The sequence below is a fragment of the Chaetodon trifascialis genome, chromosome 1 (genome assembly GCF_039877785.1).
Source record: "Chaetodon trifascialis isolate fChaTrf1 chromosome 1, fChaTrf1.hap1, whole genome shotgun sequence".
Lineage (NCBI taxonomy): Eukaryota > Metazoa > Chordata > Actinopteri > Chaetodontiformes > Chaetodontidae > Chaetodon > Chaetodon trifascialis.
Genome location: NC_092056.1, coordinates 14171507 through 14187674, shown reverse-complemented (window position 1 = coordinate 14187674; position 16168 = coordinate 14171507). Strand labels below are relative to the sequence as shown.

Sequence of the window (16168 nt, the reverse complement as noted above, 5' to 3'; positions counted from 1 at the left end):
TTTGTGTAATGACAAGCATGTGAATCTACTATACACATGTCTTTTTCTAAACCTTTGAGTGCCAAAGTGCCAACAATAATCCAATCATCCAAGGCATGCCTCTTCACTTTACTGAAGTCCTTTGTTATCACATTGTGACCAGCTAAGCATTGCTTTTTAATTGACAGGATATTGTACTTTTCATTTAGTCATCACTGGCACTTTGCAAAATTAGGGTAAATGGTGATTACTGTGAGCTCAGTATGCTTGGATTCTTTGCAGGGTGAGGTCCATTTTATTCACTCATAGCTTCAGACTTCACAGCATCGACTATGAAGCTAAGCTCATTGCACAGTGTCTCGTGTCTGTAGGCCATGCGGATCTGGGCAACGTTGGTCCTTCGGATATCATTCCCTTCGGGTCCATCTTTCAGATAGTTCTCTCCTAAAAAGTGCTTCTTATCCTTTAAACAAACAATAAAATAAAGCGTTGTGATCAGTGTTAATCCACTGTAATGGAGATTTGGCCATGTCTGGTGTGACAGAGAAAATGGAAAAAGGAGGAGAGAATGTGTCACTGTACCTGGTGAGACAGTCCACTTTGCAGCACACTGTTCCTGGCGATCTCACAAACGTCACAGGTGCTGAGCTTCCACAGCTGAGCTGCTATGGCGTACTCTTCCATCAGCGGCTCCTAGAATCAGGACACACAAACAATGGATAAGAATTACCCACACTGCACTACTAAAGCCATCCAAAGCACACAGCAAAAGTATGTTCATTACAAACATTTAAGCTAAGATTGTGACTAAGAAGGTGGCTGCAGTGCAGTCCAGAAACACTATACTTCCTGCATATTTGTTTGTGTTAACCTTGGTGTAGTGGAACTGCATGGGATCGTCCGTGGACAGCGACACACACAGGCCTTTGTGCAGGAACTCTCGGAGAGGATTCTTGGAGTATTCCAGGAACAGGCTGTTGTTGCTGAGTGGAGACATTGCAATTGGCACCTGGGCAAGGTAGTACAGGTACTGCAGCACAGGGCTCTGAGGGAACATGAAGTTTAAAAAAATGAATACTGCTCTGGCAACACATATGGCACATACACACACATACAGTACACAAAGCTAGGACAGAAGCTCTGCTACTCTTTGATGTACATATGAATCATTATGCCTCCTTGAATAAAGTGCTTTCCAGCTGTTTACATTAATGACATTGCTGTATCTTTCATATTGTAGTGGTGAGTTGTGTTTATTCTGCAGCTGCTACTGGCTGCACAAGGACTCTCAAGCACTGGATAGTTAGAATTTGTAGGCCTTTATCTATATTATCCAGACTTACAGTGAGATGTAGATGGATTCTTCCAAATGTAATTAGTAAATTACACAGATTACATCAGATTTTCTTTCTTTAGGACTCACTTTCTTGGCCTCAAACCAACAAAGTTCAGTCAGGAACAACGAAGCAAGCAAGCAGCTTAAATTGTAATTGTCATAGTAAGTGGAAAAATGACCCTATTAACAAATCTGAAGTACCTTCTTTAGGTTGAGTCCATGTGAGATGTTGTCAGATGTGAGAAAGGCAGAGACCAAGTGAGTGATTGATCCAGCTTCTCCACAATGAGGGCGGAACTGGAAGGTGCCCAGTCCATGCTCTCTATAGAGGACACAATGACAATCCACTCAATCAACATCCGAGCAAATCATGCAAGTGTCTTATTTTGTTTATCCTTGTTTCCGTCATACTGAGAATATTTATAGATATCAGCTGCAGTGCAAATTGAGACTTCCAAGTTACTCTCATAAGCTGTAAGTGTTGAGTATTTGTAGGATTTTTACTTAGAAATAATTAGTCACTTCATCCCTGAGAGATCTACAAAGCAAACTGTCCACTGAGTGCTGGACCTACAGTTCCAGGTCAGATCCTAGATTCTAAGGTCAAACATTTTCAATCAATCAATCTCATAGCAAAGTACTCTGTTTTAATGAAGACCTGTGTGTTCTGAAGGGAAAAGACATTGGCTCTTACTTTCTGAGGTTGTTGAGGACCATGATGTTTGCATACATGTGGAAGACGTAGTAGCTGTAGGGAGGGTTGTCATCTGTGGTCCACTGCTCAGGCTTTGGGCTCCTGAAGGAGAACATGTGATCGCTGTGTTTGGACTCATCGTCCACACTGTCAAAGCCCGACACCTGCACACAGAATGGAAGGAAAAGAAGTAATTAAGTCAGGTGTATGTTGGGTAAATTGCTTTTATAATTATGTCACAAACATTAGTAATAATTCATGCTTTTTGTATGGTTCTGTAGGTCTCTGTAGTTTTCAGTGTGATTAACCCCCCAAAATACATCTTACATATTTGAGGAAAACGTGAAGTTCTTTGTGCTTCTGTGGGTTGACCGTGGCCTCAAACAGAGGAAGGAATATATTCTCCAGCATCTTGGCAAAATTAGGTACCAGTTTCTTTGACTTGAAAATATCACTGCAAGACATAAAACCATCGTTGTATACTTTTAGGAAGTTCAAGACTTCATACTTTAAGATGTATTTTTAAATTAGAAGCTTCACTGTTCCTTAAAGATGTAGCACTCACTATATTCTGGGTACTTGAATAATCCACCTCATGTTTGGAGAGTGGACTTTGTGGTGAATGAACCACTTGGCCAGACTGTGCCACTCCTCTGGAGAGCGTCCGTAGATGGAAAGGCGTGGCTCTGCATGCTGGTACTTACTCTCCTCCAGGTCATGGGCCACTTCCTGTTGAAGGGGAGAAGCAGAGTGTGCCAAACTGTCTCTGCACCAGCTCAGACTTAAAATGTGTGATTCCATGATATGATACCTTTATGATGCGAGCAAAATAGTCTCCATTGATGAGGTTGTCTGTTTTCAGGAAGATTTCTCGAAGTTCACTGGCTCCCACTGGGTTATACTTTGAATTGAACTTATCAAAGCGGTGGAATGTGTGTCTCCCCTGTAAAGTTTATAAATTACAAAGCGTAATTGTGAACCTGGAATGGTTAGTCATGAAAAGTGCTGATACTGGTGTTTACCTGCACTGGCAGTCACATTAAGAGACACAAATTAGAGGAGGAAAGAGCGAATGAATTGTAAGTTGCAGAGAGTTTTTGAACTTGAACCTTGAAGGGAACATAACTCGGAAACTTCATAATTTTCCTCCCCATTTAAATCTATATTTAAAAATTTAAAAACACAAAAAGATACAGCAAGCCTAATGGTTGCATTTTCTACTTTTCTTACAGCATGTACATCCAGAGAGTCCACAGTGAGGTCATAGGGGTCCATATTGAGGTTGTGGAAAACCTGCTGGAGAGTCCACTTTTGTCCAGCCTTTTCCAACACCACACGGTCAGCATCAGTCTTGTATGTTTTCTGGATGAAGGTCAGCAGGTGTTTCTGAGACATGCAGGCAGCTGCATGAATATGCGTGTCCACCTGGGAGAAAGAAACATCTATGTTCATCCATTTTGCAAATACTTAAAATTATGGAACGAGTTACAGCATGTACTGATACACTGTTCAGAACAGCTGTAGATAAAATTCTGACCTTTCTGACATTGTAGAAGTCTCTGTGAGGCACACTCTTCAGCTCCTTTAGCTCAGCCATCTCATTGAGCATTTCATGGAGGTAGAATTTAGAACTTAAGAAATTTAGTCGTCTGTGACAGTAGGTCTTCCTGAAAATTGAAGCAAGCCTCAGTTCAGTGTAAATCAGTGCTGCATACAACCAGGGCTGTTTACTCAGCCAGCATAGCTGTAGCACGCTCTTGTTTTGACAACTTACGTGGGTCCGTCTGCAATCATTGCCAGCACGTGACTAAGGTCTATAGCAAAGGTCTCCAAATCTGGGTAAGGAAGGTCATGGGGCCGGTTTTCTCTCATAGCCTCGGCGCTGTCATACACATACACTATGCCATCCTTCATCTTCAGCTCATAGTTCAGATTCTTTGGGATTTTCTCCACGCTGTAGGGATCTTCTCCATCTGTTGGATATGGGCAAATATCTGGACGGACCAACATTGTTCTGTTACTGTCAAATAAATCACAATCGAACATCAGTGAGAGGACCTTTCAAATACCATAATATATAGACACTTCAAACCTGGTAGAACCTCATCGTCTTCACTCCATCTCATGTTCACAGAGCTGCGGAGGAACTGGGCTGTGGTTCTGCAGAATCTGTGATAGGCTAGCTTTGAGTACTTCTCACGAATAAGCAGAGCCTTAAACAAGCTTTTGGCTGCCTGTTCATAGTCATCCACTGTGATCTGAAAGGTGAACGGACATGACACGCTAATTAAATTGTTGTCTTATCTAAGCTTTTTTGCTAATTGTACAAATATGCCATTCTGTGTGTACAATATGTAAAGATCTGAAAGCATTAATTTCTCAAATTGTGATGCAGTTAATTCTCCTGTTTATAGTACTTACTCCAGCACAGTAATCACCACTAATAGTGACCCTCTGGTAATCAGGGCAGTTTTCTGGCACTGATGAGCAGGTGGAGCTGGGGGACATGAATGGCGAAACTGCCACTGACCGAGTCCAGTCTGTATTCACAGGGATCTGCAGAGACATTGACTGGGATCGAATCATCTTCAAGCTTTTCTTCCTGCAAAATTAACAACATATAAACAAGTGTAACGTTCCCGCAAGTTATGATAGAACTGTTTACTAAGGGCTTTTTTTCTGTTTTAAGATTACTTGGGACATGTATCTGATTGATGACTACAGCCTCTGTGATTTGGTGCCAGGCCAATAGCAGGGCCTACCTCTTGGTACTCTCCTCTGACTGCTGCTCTGCCAGCTCCTTAAGCAGTTCATGTTCCTTGGCTTGCTGCAGTCCAATTGGGCAGTCCTCAGGCACAGTGAACATTGATAAGGCATCCTTGTTGTCTTCTTCCTTTAGGGCTGATGCATACACTTTCTCTGCTAACAGCTGTGTCTCCTCCTCTGCCTCACTCAGAGTTACCTTGGGGAATTGACGAGGCATATCTGCAAGGAGATAGAAACTACAGTAAAATGACTGCTCACACTGACATGTATCACAGGACACAAAGAGGGTCTGCCCCCCTATCAGAGCTTTACTTGGTCTGACCAGTTTTTGCTGTTTTGTAAACAAGCAAATCTGTCTGTGTAAGGGTTTGGATGTAGTACATCGAAGAGCTAATTGCTGCACAGCAGCACCACCTGGAGAGCTCTGTGTGAATTGCTCTTGTTAGTTCAAGTGACATTAAATTGCTGCAGTTGTTCATGTACTACTACAGGCATGACTTTTAAACACAAGTCCAAATGAAACCCATAAAAATCAAATCTTGTGGTGCCACAAATACACCAGCACACAAAGCTTTCAGCCTCTCGATGTAATGTAGTCATGTAATGCCTATTCAGCCAAGTTTCATCTGCTCCCCCTTCATTTCACAATCACTAACTTTTTCATTCTTACCTATGTATCCTTCTTTATAAGAAATGCTATCTATGTAATGCAAAACTATTTGGAAAGTGCCATAATAATAAAGCTTATTGTTATCAACAAGTGATGGCAACAGGATACTGTAATGGAAACACTAGCTAGTCCTGTGGACCAGTACAATGACAAGTTTCATTGAATTCTCCAAATTCATGACACCTTTGTAGAGGTTCTCCTGAGCTATTCTTGACATGTTACTTTGTGATAGGTATTATGTTTTAGCCCTTATCAACAGTATAGATTATTTTTACTATAGTTTCTAATTCTGGATGTGCGACATGTTTTTTACAGTCAATCACTATGCTTGTTGGCACACACAGTACAGCAGCTATGTCATACAGAGTACACTCTATTTCTGCCAAGAGATAACCTGGGTGAACTGACAGTGTTTTGTCGATATCCTTAATCATGCAGTTGTGGTTACTGGAGGGCTGAAGCAACAACATTGAAAGGCCATGTTGCATGGTGTCATATAAGACAATTTTCCGTTCTACCAGGGTGCTTCCAGGAAGCTTATCATTCCAGACACACAACACTATCCCGACAACAGCTGTGTGCATCACTGCTGCTGTGGGGCTTGATGGCACCACATGGACACTGTGGAAAGGGATAGGCTCATAAAGCAGTATTGATCTGGAGATGATGGCCTTATGAATTATAAATGCACCCTGAAATAATTTCTGTGAAACAAATACCTTTAAATCTTTTTTTTTTTTTTTTTTTAACTTTTTCACAAACTCGGGTGCACACGCTCAAACACATTAAATATGAATTAACATTTTTATTGTAATAGCTGGAGTGAAAGCCCCATCCCCTCCAACAGGATTTACAGAGCATAGACAGGAACAAGCTGGAAAAAAAAAAAAAAACTTTCTAGAAAAAACTGCCTAGAAAAAATAATGACTTATTCCTTTGTTTCCCACCAAATTTAAATCAAATCTTTTCAAGAAACAAACATTTCTTATGCGGAGGCAAAAATAAACCGCACAATTACGTCATAACCTAACCACACATTCTTAGAATCAGTCCGCGGCTAACCGTTGATATAGCCTCGTCAAAAAACAGTAGCGATGCATCAACAGGCACAGTTAGCATTAAGTGAGTTATCGTAACTGTCCAAGGCAATGTTTTGGCGTTTGGAAAGTTAACTTAGGTGTAGTAATAGTTAGGTTAGCTAGCTGTAAAACATACTAGCTATAGCCATGTACAATATACACGTTAACATTACGCAAAAAATGTCGCTAGCAAAGTTACGAACCTTAAGTAGTCGCATGTCCTTTCAAAACTTAAGCTTTGCTCATCCTGAGGTGATGCTGCTGCTTAGTTCATTTCAATTCAGCTTTAACACCTGGTTTAGCTTGCATTCAGTAAGGTAAGTTATGTATAAAATATTGGTTTGAGCATCATAAGAATGAAAGTCTCAACTCAAATCTCAAGTCAGTCCACGTTTCTGCTTTTCTTCACTGTTACCATGACAGCTTGGGTCAAGAACGTGACATAGCTAACATGACACATAGCTACAAAAAGTGGTGAACCTTTTTCTTAAGGAGGGGCGTTTAGGCAAAACAAACAAATTCTCTTTGTTTTTATTTATTTTATTTTTTTTTAGCATTTGTATGAAGTCCAAAATAACTTTTATAATTTCTCCAAAAGTTAAGTTTTGCAAACTCCGCCATGCTTTCTGAGGTCATAGAGCCAGAGGGACCTAACACCTAGGGGAGCCTCGTTTCCCTCACACATGCTGTCTAATTTTGCTGCTGACCAAACTCAGCTTCAGACTTCTGTCTAGTGACCATGCACCTTATAGCAGATGTGCAGTCATGTAGAGAATAGCCTATGCTGCAATTTGGCTTCAAAGCCATTTTAGTTATTATCTATCATCTTATATTAAATATATATGCCTCTCATCAGTTCTGTGCTTACCTTCAGTGATGCTGATAGCCATATTGGAGTGTGCTGTCATCTCAATTTGGACGTAACAAAGGACTGTACAGATTCAGTGGTACCTTAAGAGATTCTGTCTGCATCTATCTGGGTCAGACTCAAGTCAATCTATGAGTCTGGTGGCACACAACTACAGTTTTCTTTTCCTGACTGCCCATCTCTATTTTAAGGAGCCACTGGCATCATGTTGACAGAGCTACTAATCCTGAGAATATGTCAAAACTGGCTGTCAACAAAGAGTGGGCCTCATATTAAACAGAGTCTGCTGTCTACTGCTCTATTTATCTCTCTCTTTCTGTCTCGGACACACACACACACACACACACACACACACTCAGATACAAACACACAAGCACTTTTGCTCACTCTTGTTCATACATAGAGAAAAACACATAGATGCCTCCTCTGTGGCAAAGAGGCATCACAAACTGGTTTATCTTTTTCGGTCAATAAGTTGCACACAGCTCTGTTCATTTTGTTAAGTAGCTCCTGGCAGGCAGTCAATCTGAGAACGATCCAAGTGTTTGCCTGATTGTTATTGTTAGCTCTTTTTTTCTGTGTGCTGACCTTGGTTTAGTCCCCGTACTTCTGAAAATACTGTGGTGTCCTGGCAAAAGTCCCTCTAAAAACAAGCAATTGCACTCAGAGGACATGAGGCTACCTTACAATCTCATATTACCCCTCAGATTTTGGTGATAGCAAAGACGTCTGACCCCATCTCCCATTTGTTGACTGTATATGATGCAGAGCTACAGAGTGCATTGTATTTATACACCTATACTTGCTGTCACTGCCCAGCTATTTATAACCAGGTGACCCGTCAGATCTTTTATGTCAATGATGAGAACTCCTCTAGCAGTGTGTGGTAAGGTAGTCTTCATACTGTATGGTTCTGGTCCTGCTTTAACTATTATAATAAATTATTGTTTTGCTTAGCCTGCTGTCACCACAGCCTGAACCTGGATAAGCAGTGGAAGATGGATTGACAAAGTCATGAGCTGTGACAAATTTTATAGTGCAGACTTCCCCTGAATCAACCCCGAATTAATGAACTTGTTTATTATGAACTCATAAAATGCATTTTTTACTATCAGACCTAAAGCATTTGTAGAGCTTTTATCTCTGATTATATATCGTATGTCTCCTTGTCAGTACAGGTGGTCACTTTCTGTGAAGTGTACAACTGAACAATAGTATGGTGGAGAGAGTCAACGGATGCTGCACGTGCTGCATCTCTGCATGCTTCAATCCCCCAGAGAGGTACAGCTTATTCAGTACAGCTCATTTATTGTTTTGTCTTTTGTAACACATGGCTTTAAACATATATTGATGCTTTAGTTAGTTTTTTTTTTAATTGATTTTCATGTTTAAAAATATTTGTTGAATAAAGTAAAAAAAAAAAAAAATATATATATATATATATTTTTTTTTTTTTTGTATGATGACATTTGAGAAAAAAATGGATAAAGGTGCCACCACTGCAGTGTGACCAGTCAATCCCAAAATGATTAATAAAAAAAAAAAAAAAAAAAAGCCATTCTGTCTATATTGAGGACGCCCCAACTCAGCACCCCAGTTATACAGGAGATAAAACATTTAATTCAGCATCACAGGAACCTTTCTTGTATTGATCAAAGTGTCTAGTTTAGGAAACACCAGATCAGGTGGCTGAGAAATGATGTTATGGCATCGCTCTCCAGAAAGCATCTTTAGACACTAATGTGGGAAGTATCTTAATGGTGTCTTAATGTATGTGTGTGTGCATCCTCACAAATGTACTGGAAATGTGGAAATATGGAGTCAACCCTTTATCATCTCCACAGTTACTCTGGAGAATACGGATCATCGTTCATTACTTCCCATTCACTCTGGAAGTCCCATAGGAGGCCTCTTGAGGCCATTACTCCACCGCTCATCATAGCCCTATCTCAGTCTATTTTGGCTTTTCTCAGACACATCACTGCTGTCATTGGCTGAGCCCCCAAGTTGACTTTTCATCAAAGTCATATCTGGGAGAGAGATCAACAACACAAGAGAAAGGCATTTACATAGAGATAGTGATGAAAGAGACAAAGTAAAGCAGCTCACTTTTTCCCAAGGAAGGACTCGACTGCTGCTTTAAAAGAGGCGTGTCTCCTCTTCTCATCTTTCCCAGTGGCCAGGGCCTGCAGAGGAGCAGAGCAAGGAAGTGTACTCAACCCATGAATGCAAAACAGGCCCCCTTATAGCTATGCTCTACTACTTGTCAGATACATTTTTCAATAAGTCTAGATGTGTACTGTAGTTTCTTTTGTCTTTGTTTTGCACTGATAGATAGGTTTGGATATGGATACACATAAACCAGTTACCAGTTACAAAGTCTCACATACAATATAGCAAACATAGTATATAACTATAAACCAAGAAGAGATTTGAATACATGGAAAGATGCTTGAAGTAAGGTTCGCCTCTTCCATTTTTTCCCCCATGAAAGGAGTTTTTACATTATACGAATCAAGCATCTAATAGAGGGTGTCATATGCTGCTCATATTGTAGAGCCCCTTGAGCCAAATTCATGATATGTGATATTGGACTATATAAATAAAACAAATTTGACTTGACCCCTATTGTCATTTCATGGTCATAACTGGTCCTACACTACTAATGTGTCAAATAAGTCCACTCACCTCCTCGAGCTCTGCTGTCTCTGAAGTGTGAATAAACTGTGCGCAAGTTGCCTCAGAGAAACATCTAAGTCATGCTGTGCTCGTGTTGTGGCTCGAATATAATATCTCATCCACCACCCTGCAGTGAACATTACTCCATCCTTAACTCTTTCATTACCGCAGCTTAGTGCAGTGACATCAGCTGAGCAAGTGCGAAAGTCAGCCATCGTGGTAATTTAGCTGTCTTTAGGCAGTACCAATGAATGTTGTGGGAATTATGCTCAAAATGTGTTAATATGTGAAATATCTGTGTTTTTCTTGTTTCTTAGAGACTAATCATGTCCTCTTATGGATGTTTTGTTCATTTGCAGGACGTTTTGCTGAGATGTGACATGAGCAGAAGCAATGTAAGGATGCCCTTTTGATTAGATAAGCAGTAAATATACAAATAATAGACTTATTGGTATCAAAGCATTAAAACCTTGCTCTCACTTCTGTCTCTTTAACCCAGTTAAACATCTAATATTGAGACAATTACAGTACATTCATTAGTGTACGTCACAGCAAGAGTAAGGGTCTTGCATGTATTCTGTGTATGTTGCAAAAAAACTAATACTGCAAACTGTCTCTACCACTAGTAACATCAGTCTCCGGGCTAGAGGCTCACAGCCAGATCACAACACTTTCTTTGATACCTTTGCAGAGCAGAATCAGCAGTCTTGCACAGGTGAGCTCCTTACACAGCCTGAGAAGAGGACCTAGATTGACAGCTGTGGCCATAAATAGCAGGGGACCTACAGTCCCTGATTTAGCCTGACAGTGTTTCAGATTATGAGGCTAATCCTCTCAGCTCAGGTTATCAGGGTACTTTAGAAGTTGGCTGTAAAGGACTGACTCTTAGCCTGTATCATTTTGATTGACAGCAGTATTGTCAGACTGATTATTCATCTGCTTTCTCCTCCTCTCCTATCCTCCTAAAAGACTTGCATCGTAGCATACAGTGAGTCCTGGAAAGTGGGTATTATTTTTTACCAGCTGACCTACACTGAACAGTTTCCTGATGCTATCATCGCGTCACTGGCGTCACCAACTGATTGGCTTACTGAGGGAACGACACCTTCACACAGTTAGAGAGCACTGAGTGGGATAGATCTAGATCCATTCAGTCTTTTCTTAGAGTGCTTTTACTGTGGTGACAAACACTGCACGCATCTGTTTTACCATAAGGGTTTTATGTTGAAACTAAATTCCCATTCAAAATGTCCAAATACTACTACATTACTACATTACTACAATAATACTTCTACTTTACAGAATTTCATCAGCCACTAGATGGCACATTCACTTCATTTTAGTATCCTTTCAATATTTGTTAATGTCCACATGTCATTCAGTCATAATTTTGTGCACGTCTTGTGTTATTGATGTGTTGGGCGTTTAAGTTAGCCATAAGCTATACTTCAGGTTTAGTTGATAATACTTTTTAAGAGAGACTGAAGCTCCCAAAATCCACGTTTTAGTGAAGTAGCATTGTAAGCTCTTTTTCTAAGCATAAATTCCTCTATACAAAAGAACAGGTTCCAAGCAAACACAGCAATAAAGCAAGGCATGTCGCTGCTCCCGCTTCCTGTTAAAAAACATCATTTGAATTCAGCTGTCTGAGCTAATTCAATAAATCGCACCAACAACCCAAAACTAAAACTTTGCAGCTTTACCTACCCAGTCTCACTAGATGGCAATAGAGAACATACAATCACAGTTTTGACCCTCACTCTGCAACCTGCTCACAATCATACTACAAAGTTTTGAGCAGCTGTAATTGGCTTTTCCGGTGAATTAAAACAAAAGTAGAAACCATCCCCAGCCGGTGTTTCTAGTTTCTAATGATCACACTTTGGTATGAAGGGCTGTGGGCTCTACACAAACTAAAGCCACACATAACTTTATTCAGTCACAGGTTTGTCTTTCATTTCCTGAATGATTTCACTCAAAACTGTTTATAAAAGCTGGGTGAATATCCAGTTAATGCTTACAGGAAAAGCTGTAAGTCATCCTAGGAATGTGTACAAGGACCATCAAACAATTGGCCATGAATATCATCCTCTCAGGGTCCATTTAGTTTGACTGTATAGCATTCAGGGAATTCATGACTTGATCTATTGTTGTAAATATGTAAATGTGATGAAGTGTACATTGCACTGCAAATTTCTGCAATTGGGACTGAGTAAGTGAGAGGATAAGATGGCATGCTCTCACTTTCTGGACTGTCCTCATTGGTCCTCATGGTCCATCACTCTGCAGTACACATGTTGACAGATGTACCCTTGTATTGTGGGACTGGTCTGGATTAAAAAGACAGATAAAAGGAAGATAGCCAAAAGAGAAATCTGTAATATGGACTATATGTCTTAGGTGGCGCAGTCTGAACTCTGTCTGAAAGAATTTAAGAGGTCTGCAGCCTTTCAGCACTGTTCAGTCTCGGGGCCCTGTTTGAATGTGAAGGTCATGATCATTGCTTTGTTGGAGCAGTTTTGTGATGCTCTCACAGGAATGTGGGGCCGGAACCCCCCACATCGGCCTTCTCATGCCCCAACCATCTACCATTGAACACAGATGGAGCTAAAGCTTCAGCCTCCTCTGATGGCTTTAGGGCTGCTGTGTGGTGTGGGGTGAGCCAACAAATATGAGCTGAACCAAGCAGGAATGTGCCTGGCACCCTGTCTTCCCTTTTTTTAGGGGAAGGGGGTGTCATAGCAAGGGGAATGTAGTGAGAGGAGGGGAGGCTCTAATGAGACCATGTAATCACTTAACAGAGACCAGGTGCTCTGTGTCTTGCTGTAGCAGTGCACTCCAGACAATAGAATGCCACTTTCAATTTAATAGGAGCAAAGGACGTCTTGACAAGGTTTAGGTTTTGTATGCAAAATGTTTATTGAATAACAAAGTTATTGCTTTGACACAAATAAAATAGAACACATTTACAAATATATAATATACCTATAAAACAGATTTCCTATTACCACAGTTAGCAAAAGAATAATGGCAAATAGCTACAATGCCCATATATATTTCTTCCTGTACAAAAATAGTTCTGTCTGCATAAGTACTTTAATGTAACCTCTATATAATATTTAAATAAAGGAATTCATATATACATATACCAGCAATAAAAACAAATATAGATTGCACATGTTTTTGTACAAACAATAACAATTTCAAGTATATTTCAATCCATTGTGGACTGGCACATATCTCACAGAATCTAAGGCATTTTCCCTTATACAGTGTCCAAAACTTGATATAAACTGAGAGCTTCAGAGCTCTGTAGCCTATCTTCCTGTTTGGCATTGTGATGAAGATGTGTTTTCCTGATGATTCATTTGACTTTAAGTCCAAATGGAAAAGTGCAGACAAGTACTGACAGTTGGGAACATGGTGGTATAATCCTTGGAGGATAGCACTTATCAAAGTCCTGGCCTTGAGGAAGAACTGTGTAGTCCCAGAATGTTAGAAGAGAGTTTCCTCTTTAAGCCAGAGGATGTGTCCACTTTGCCAGGTATTAGCACTCTTCCTTTCCCTCTGCCAAGCAGAGAGCAGCACCTGTAGTTTGCTCCACGCTGTGCCATCCAGTGTCTGTAAGCCAGCTGCAGTTGTTTGCACGCTCTACATCACTGAGCTGCAAGGCTCAGCCTTTAGAGAAACTCAGTGCAGCCAATCTTGCTCTGACTCAGTCCTCATGCCTGGAAAAAATGTGCTGGAGAATACTTGGCAGGAGTCTGAGGCATTTGGAGAATTTTAGAACAGAGCAGAGAGGACGCTAACTCTGAGCAACTCCCTCGCTTTTGTTCCCCACTCCTCTTGCAAAGTCCTGCTCATGTCCGTCTGAGGAGAGCCTCAAGCTTGTGAACTTGTGAGTCAGTTATGCTCCACACGGGCCTCAGCCTGCCTTGCTCTAGCCTTAGTGTGACTCTGTGTGCTGGAAGAGATCGACGCCTCCGGCCATATCCCTGCGGGCTGATCTTGTCAATAGGGGCACTCCCGATCTTCAACTTGTTATTGAGTTGATGCAGACGGTGTGCCAGGTCGTGCACTGTGCAGGTGCCCAGGGAACAACCTTGTCTTCTTGACTGGTTGGCTGAGTTTTTAGACCTCTTGGTTCGGACACTGATGTCAGTGCTGGAGGACAGAGGGAGAGACAAGAAGACATTAATCCATGCTGTCCCCTCCTGAGCTGCTCATGGCTGAGTATTCCCTGCTTAAATTTTGCATTGTTCTTTTGATTTTCAGGCTTGTATGGTTAGTGTCTTACCTGGAATGTGGCAGCAAAGTATCCCTGATATCTTCTGGTCTGACAAAGTGCTCCGACTCTTCTGTCTTCTCCACTGATACGCTGTCAAGATCCCGTCTCAATCTGCTCCCCAGCCATATGCTTAGCCTGGAAGAGGAGGGGAAAAAAGTCCATCAGTCTTAGGTAGATAATGCAGCAGACCACTGCTGTTACAGTGATGGACTGTTATATCTCACATCAGATGAAAACATTAGGATTATTGAATGAATTACTGCTCAGATAACTCACCTTTTTTTCAACTCCGGATTCACTTCAAGTTCCACACAGTGTGCTACTGTCGCCAGCAGACAGCAATAGAGGAAGGACTGGAATATCAATTTCATTTTGACTCCTGTGTAGAGTAGGGAAAACATTTGTTATTTATTTATGCTATAAAGTAATGTTTAACTACAGGAATTTCTTACTGTCCCTCTATGCATGTAAAACTCCCTTATACATTATTCCCATTGGTGCTACACTGCTTGCTTGCACAAGAGTCCAAAAGCCAAGTTATTTGCACTTATCATTCATTTATTTGAAATGTTAAGCTAAGGTCAGATTTTGCTCAGCTAAGTAAACCTACAACCATGCTTTGGGCCCCTGGCCAATAATGCGAAGGACAGTCAACCAAAGAGGGGTCCAAAATAGGCTCCGCTCAAAAGTCAAACAAAAACTAAAATGCTATTTAAACCAGTCACCTGATTAAATAGAACTAAACATAGCAAAATAATTTGCAACTAATATCCAATAAATGATGTACTGCCACTGTCAGATGCTTTGCACCTTTAAGGTCCTGCACAGACACACACATTAAGAGCTGAACTGCTTATATAACCAGACAGATAACCTGTCCTTGCCTCTACACTTGTGCCTTAACCTCAAAAAAGCAAGGATAAAGCCATCAGTTGAAAGCAGAGCAGAGCAATATCTTCTTTGAGAAAAAGTGCACATACCTATAATTCTGTGATAATTCAGTTGGATGAGAAAGCTCTTCTTGTAGACTCAGTTGTAAAAGAGTACTCCACAGGTTTCTTGAAATTGCCACTGGCTCTGTCAGGCAGCTGTGTCACTCTGCTAATAGCTCTCCTACACACCAGACAGGGAGCCTTTATACAGGAGGTGGGAGGGGCTCATTGACTGACACACACAGTCTCTCATCCTTTCCCCCCACCCCATCCAGTCCTCATACTGTGCTGTGGTGCTCTTCGTGTATTAGAACAATGCAACACAGTGAAAAGATCAAGAATGAATATCAAAAATTAAACTGCTTAAGGAAGATAGCAGTAGAGCTCACAGAATAAGTGCAGTACAGCTAGTGTATACTGTTTTCAGTTTCACTCAATCAAACATTAACTCTTTAACAGCTCAGTATAAATGATGCATCATCAAAGTTTAAAAATTCTCGTAAAATGTTGTTTGTTTTATTCCATCATGTGTCTTTAATGGCACCAAATCAATGGTCATCAGCTATGCAAATCATATACTACAGTTCAAGGAAGGGTACAGTATGTTCATCTCAGCCAGCTGCTTTCTCTGGAGGGTATAAGAAACCTAAATAATCACAAAAGAAAGGGTTTAAACATTCACCTTGTTATATTTGAACTTTCAGGTAGTTTTTGTTAACGTTCCTTTCAGTGCGACTGGCTAATTGTATGAAATATAAATTTAAGGAATGTTTCTACAGTCTGCTTTTCAGGGCACTCCCTGACACAATGAAGTTCCATGTCAGCTTCAAGTACACTGGATGATGAATTTGAGATTTGGAAAGAAACAAGCATTGAG

At 40.8% G+C, this 16168-nt stretch overlaps 2 protein-coding genes across 2 annotated transcripts; both read right to left on the bottom strand.

The window, feature by feature from the left end:
* Nucleotides 1-197: 197 nt before the first annotated feature.
* On the bottom strand, nucleotides 198-4994 carry ampd3a (adenosine monophosphate deaminase 3a). Its single transcript, XM_070960300.1, has 14 exons — nucleotides 4772-4994; nucleotides 4431-4611; nucleotides 4102-4267; nucleotides 3784-4003; nucleotides 3547-3676; nucleotides 3240-3434; nucleotides 2821-2952; nucleotides 2575-2738; nucleotides 2337-2463; nucleotides 2010-2173; nucleotides 1517-1637; nucleotides 851-1024; nucleotides 562-672; nucleotides 198-442 (listed from the first exon to the last, which is right to left on the bottom strand). The coding sequence occupies exons 1-14, from the start codon at nucleotides 4990-4992 to the stop codon at nucleotides 275-277; spliced, it is 2274 nt and encodes a 757-aa protein (XP_070816401.1). The 5' UTR covers nucleotides 4993-4994; the 3' UTR covers nucleotides 198-274.
* A 7974-nt stretch (nucleotides 4995-12968) lies between these two features.
* On the bottom strand, nucleotides 12969-15470 carry adma (adrenomedullin a). The gene is made up of 4 exons (XM_070965508.1): nucleotides 15340-15470; nucleotides 14636-14738; nucleotides 14369-14494; nucleotides 12969-14235 (listed from the first exon to the last, which is right to left on the bottom strand). The coding sequence occupies exons 2-4, from the start codon at nucleotides 14728-14730 to the stop codon at nucleotides 13932-13934; spliced, it is 525 nt and encodes a 174-aa protein (XP_070821609.1). The 5' UTR covers nucleotides 14731-14738; nucleotides 15340-15470; the 3' UTR covers nucleotides 12969-13931.
* Between the last annotated feature and the right edge of the window lie 698 nt (nucleotides 15471-16168).

Excerpts from the sequence above, each read along its gene's own strand:
- ampd3a (XM_070960300.1), bottom strand. The coding sequence starts at position 4,992 with ATGCCTCGTCAATTCCCCAAGGTAACTCTGAGTGAGGCAGAGGAGGAG. Across the intron at positions 4,268-4,430 it reads GTGGTGATTACTGTGCTGGA|ATCACAGTGGATGACTATGA; the intron begins GTAAGTACTATA and ends TTCACCTTTCAG. Across the intron at positions 1,025-1,516 it reads ATGGACTCAACCTAAAGAAG|AGCCCTGTGCTGCAGTACCT; the intron begins GTACTTCAGATT and ends ATGTTCCCTCAG.
- adma (XM_070965508.1), bottom strand. The coding sequence starts at position 14,730 with ATGAAATTGATATTCCAGTCCTTCCTCTATTGCTGTCTGCTGGCGACA. Across the intron at positions 14,495-14,635 it reads AATCCGGAGTTGAAAAAAAG|GCTAAGCATATGGCTGGGGA; the intron begins GTGAGTTATCTG and ends CTCCTCTTCCAG. Across the intron at positions 14,236-14,368 it reads ACTTTGCTGCCACATTCCAG|CACTGACATCAGTGTCCGAA; the intron begins GTAAGACACTAA and ends TCTGTCCTCCAG.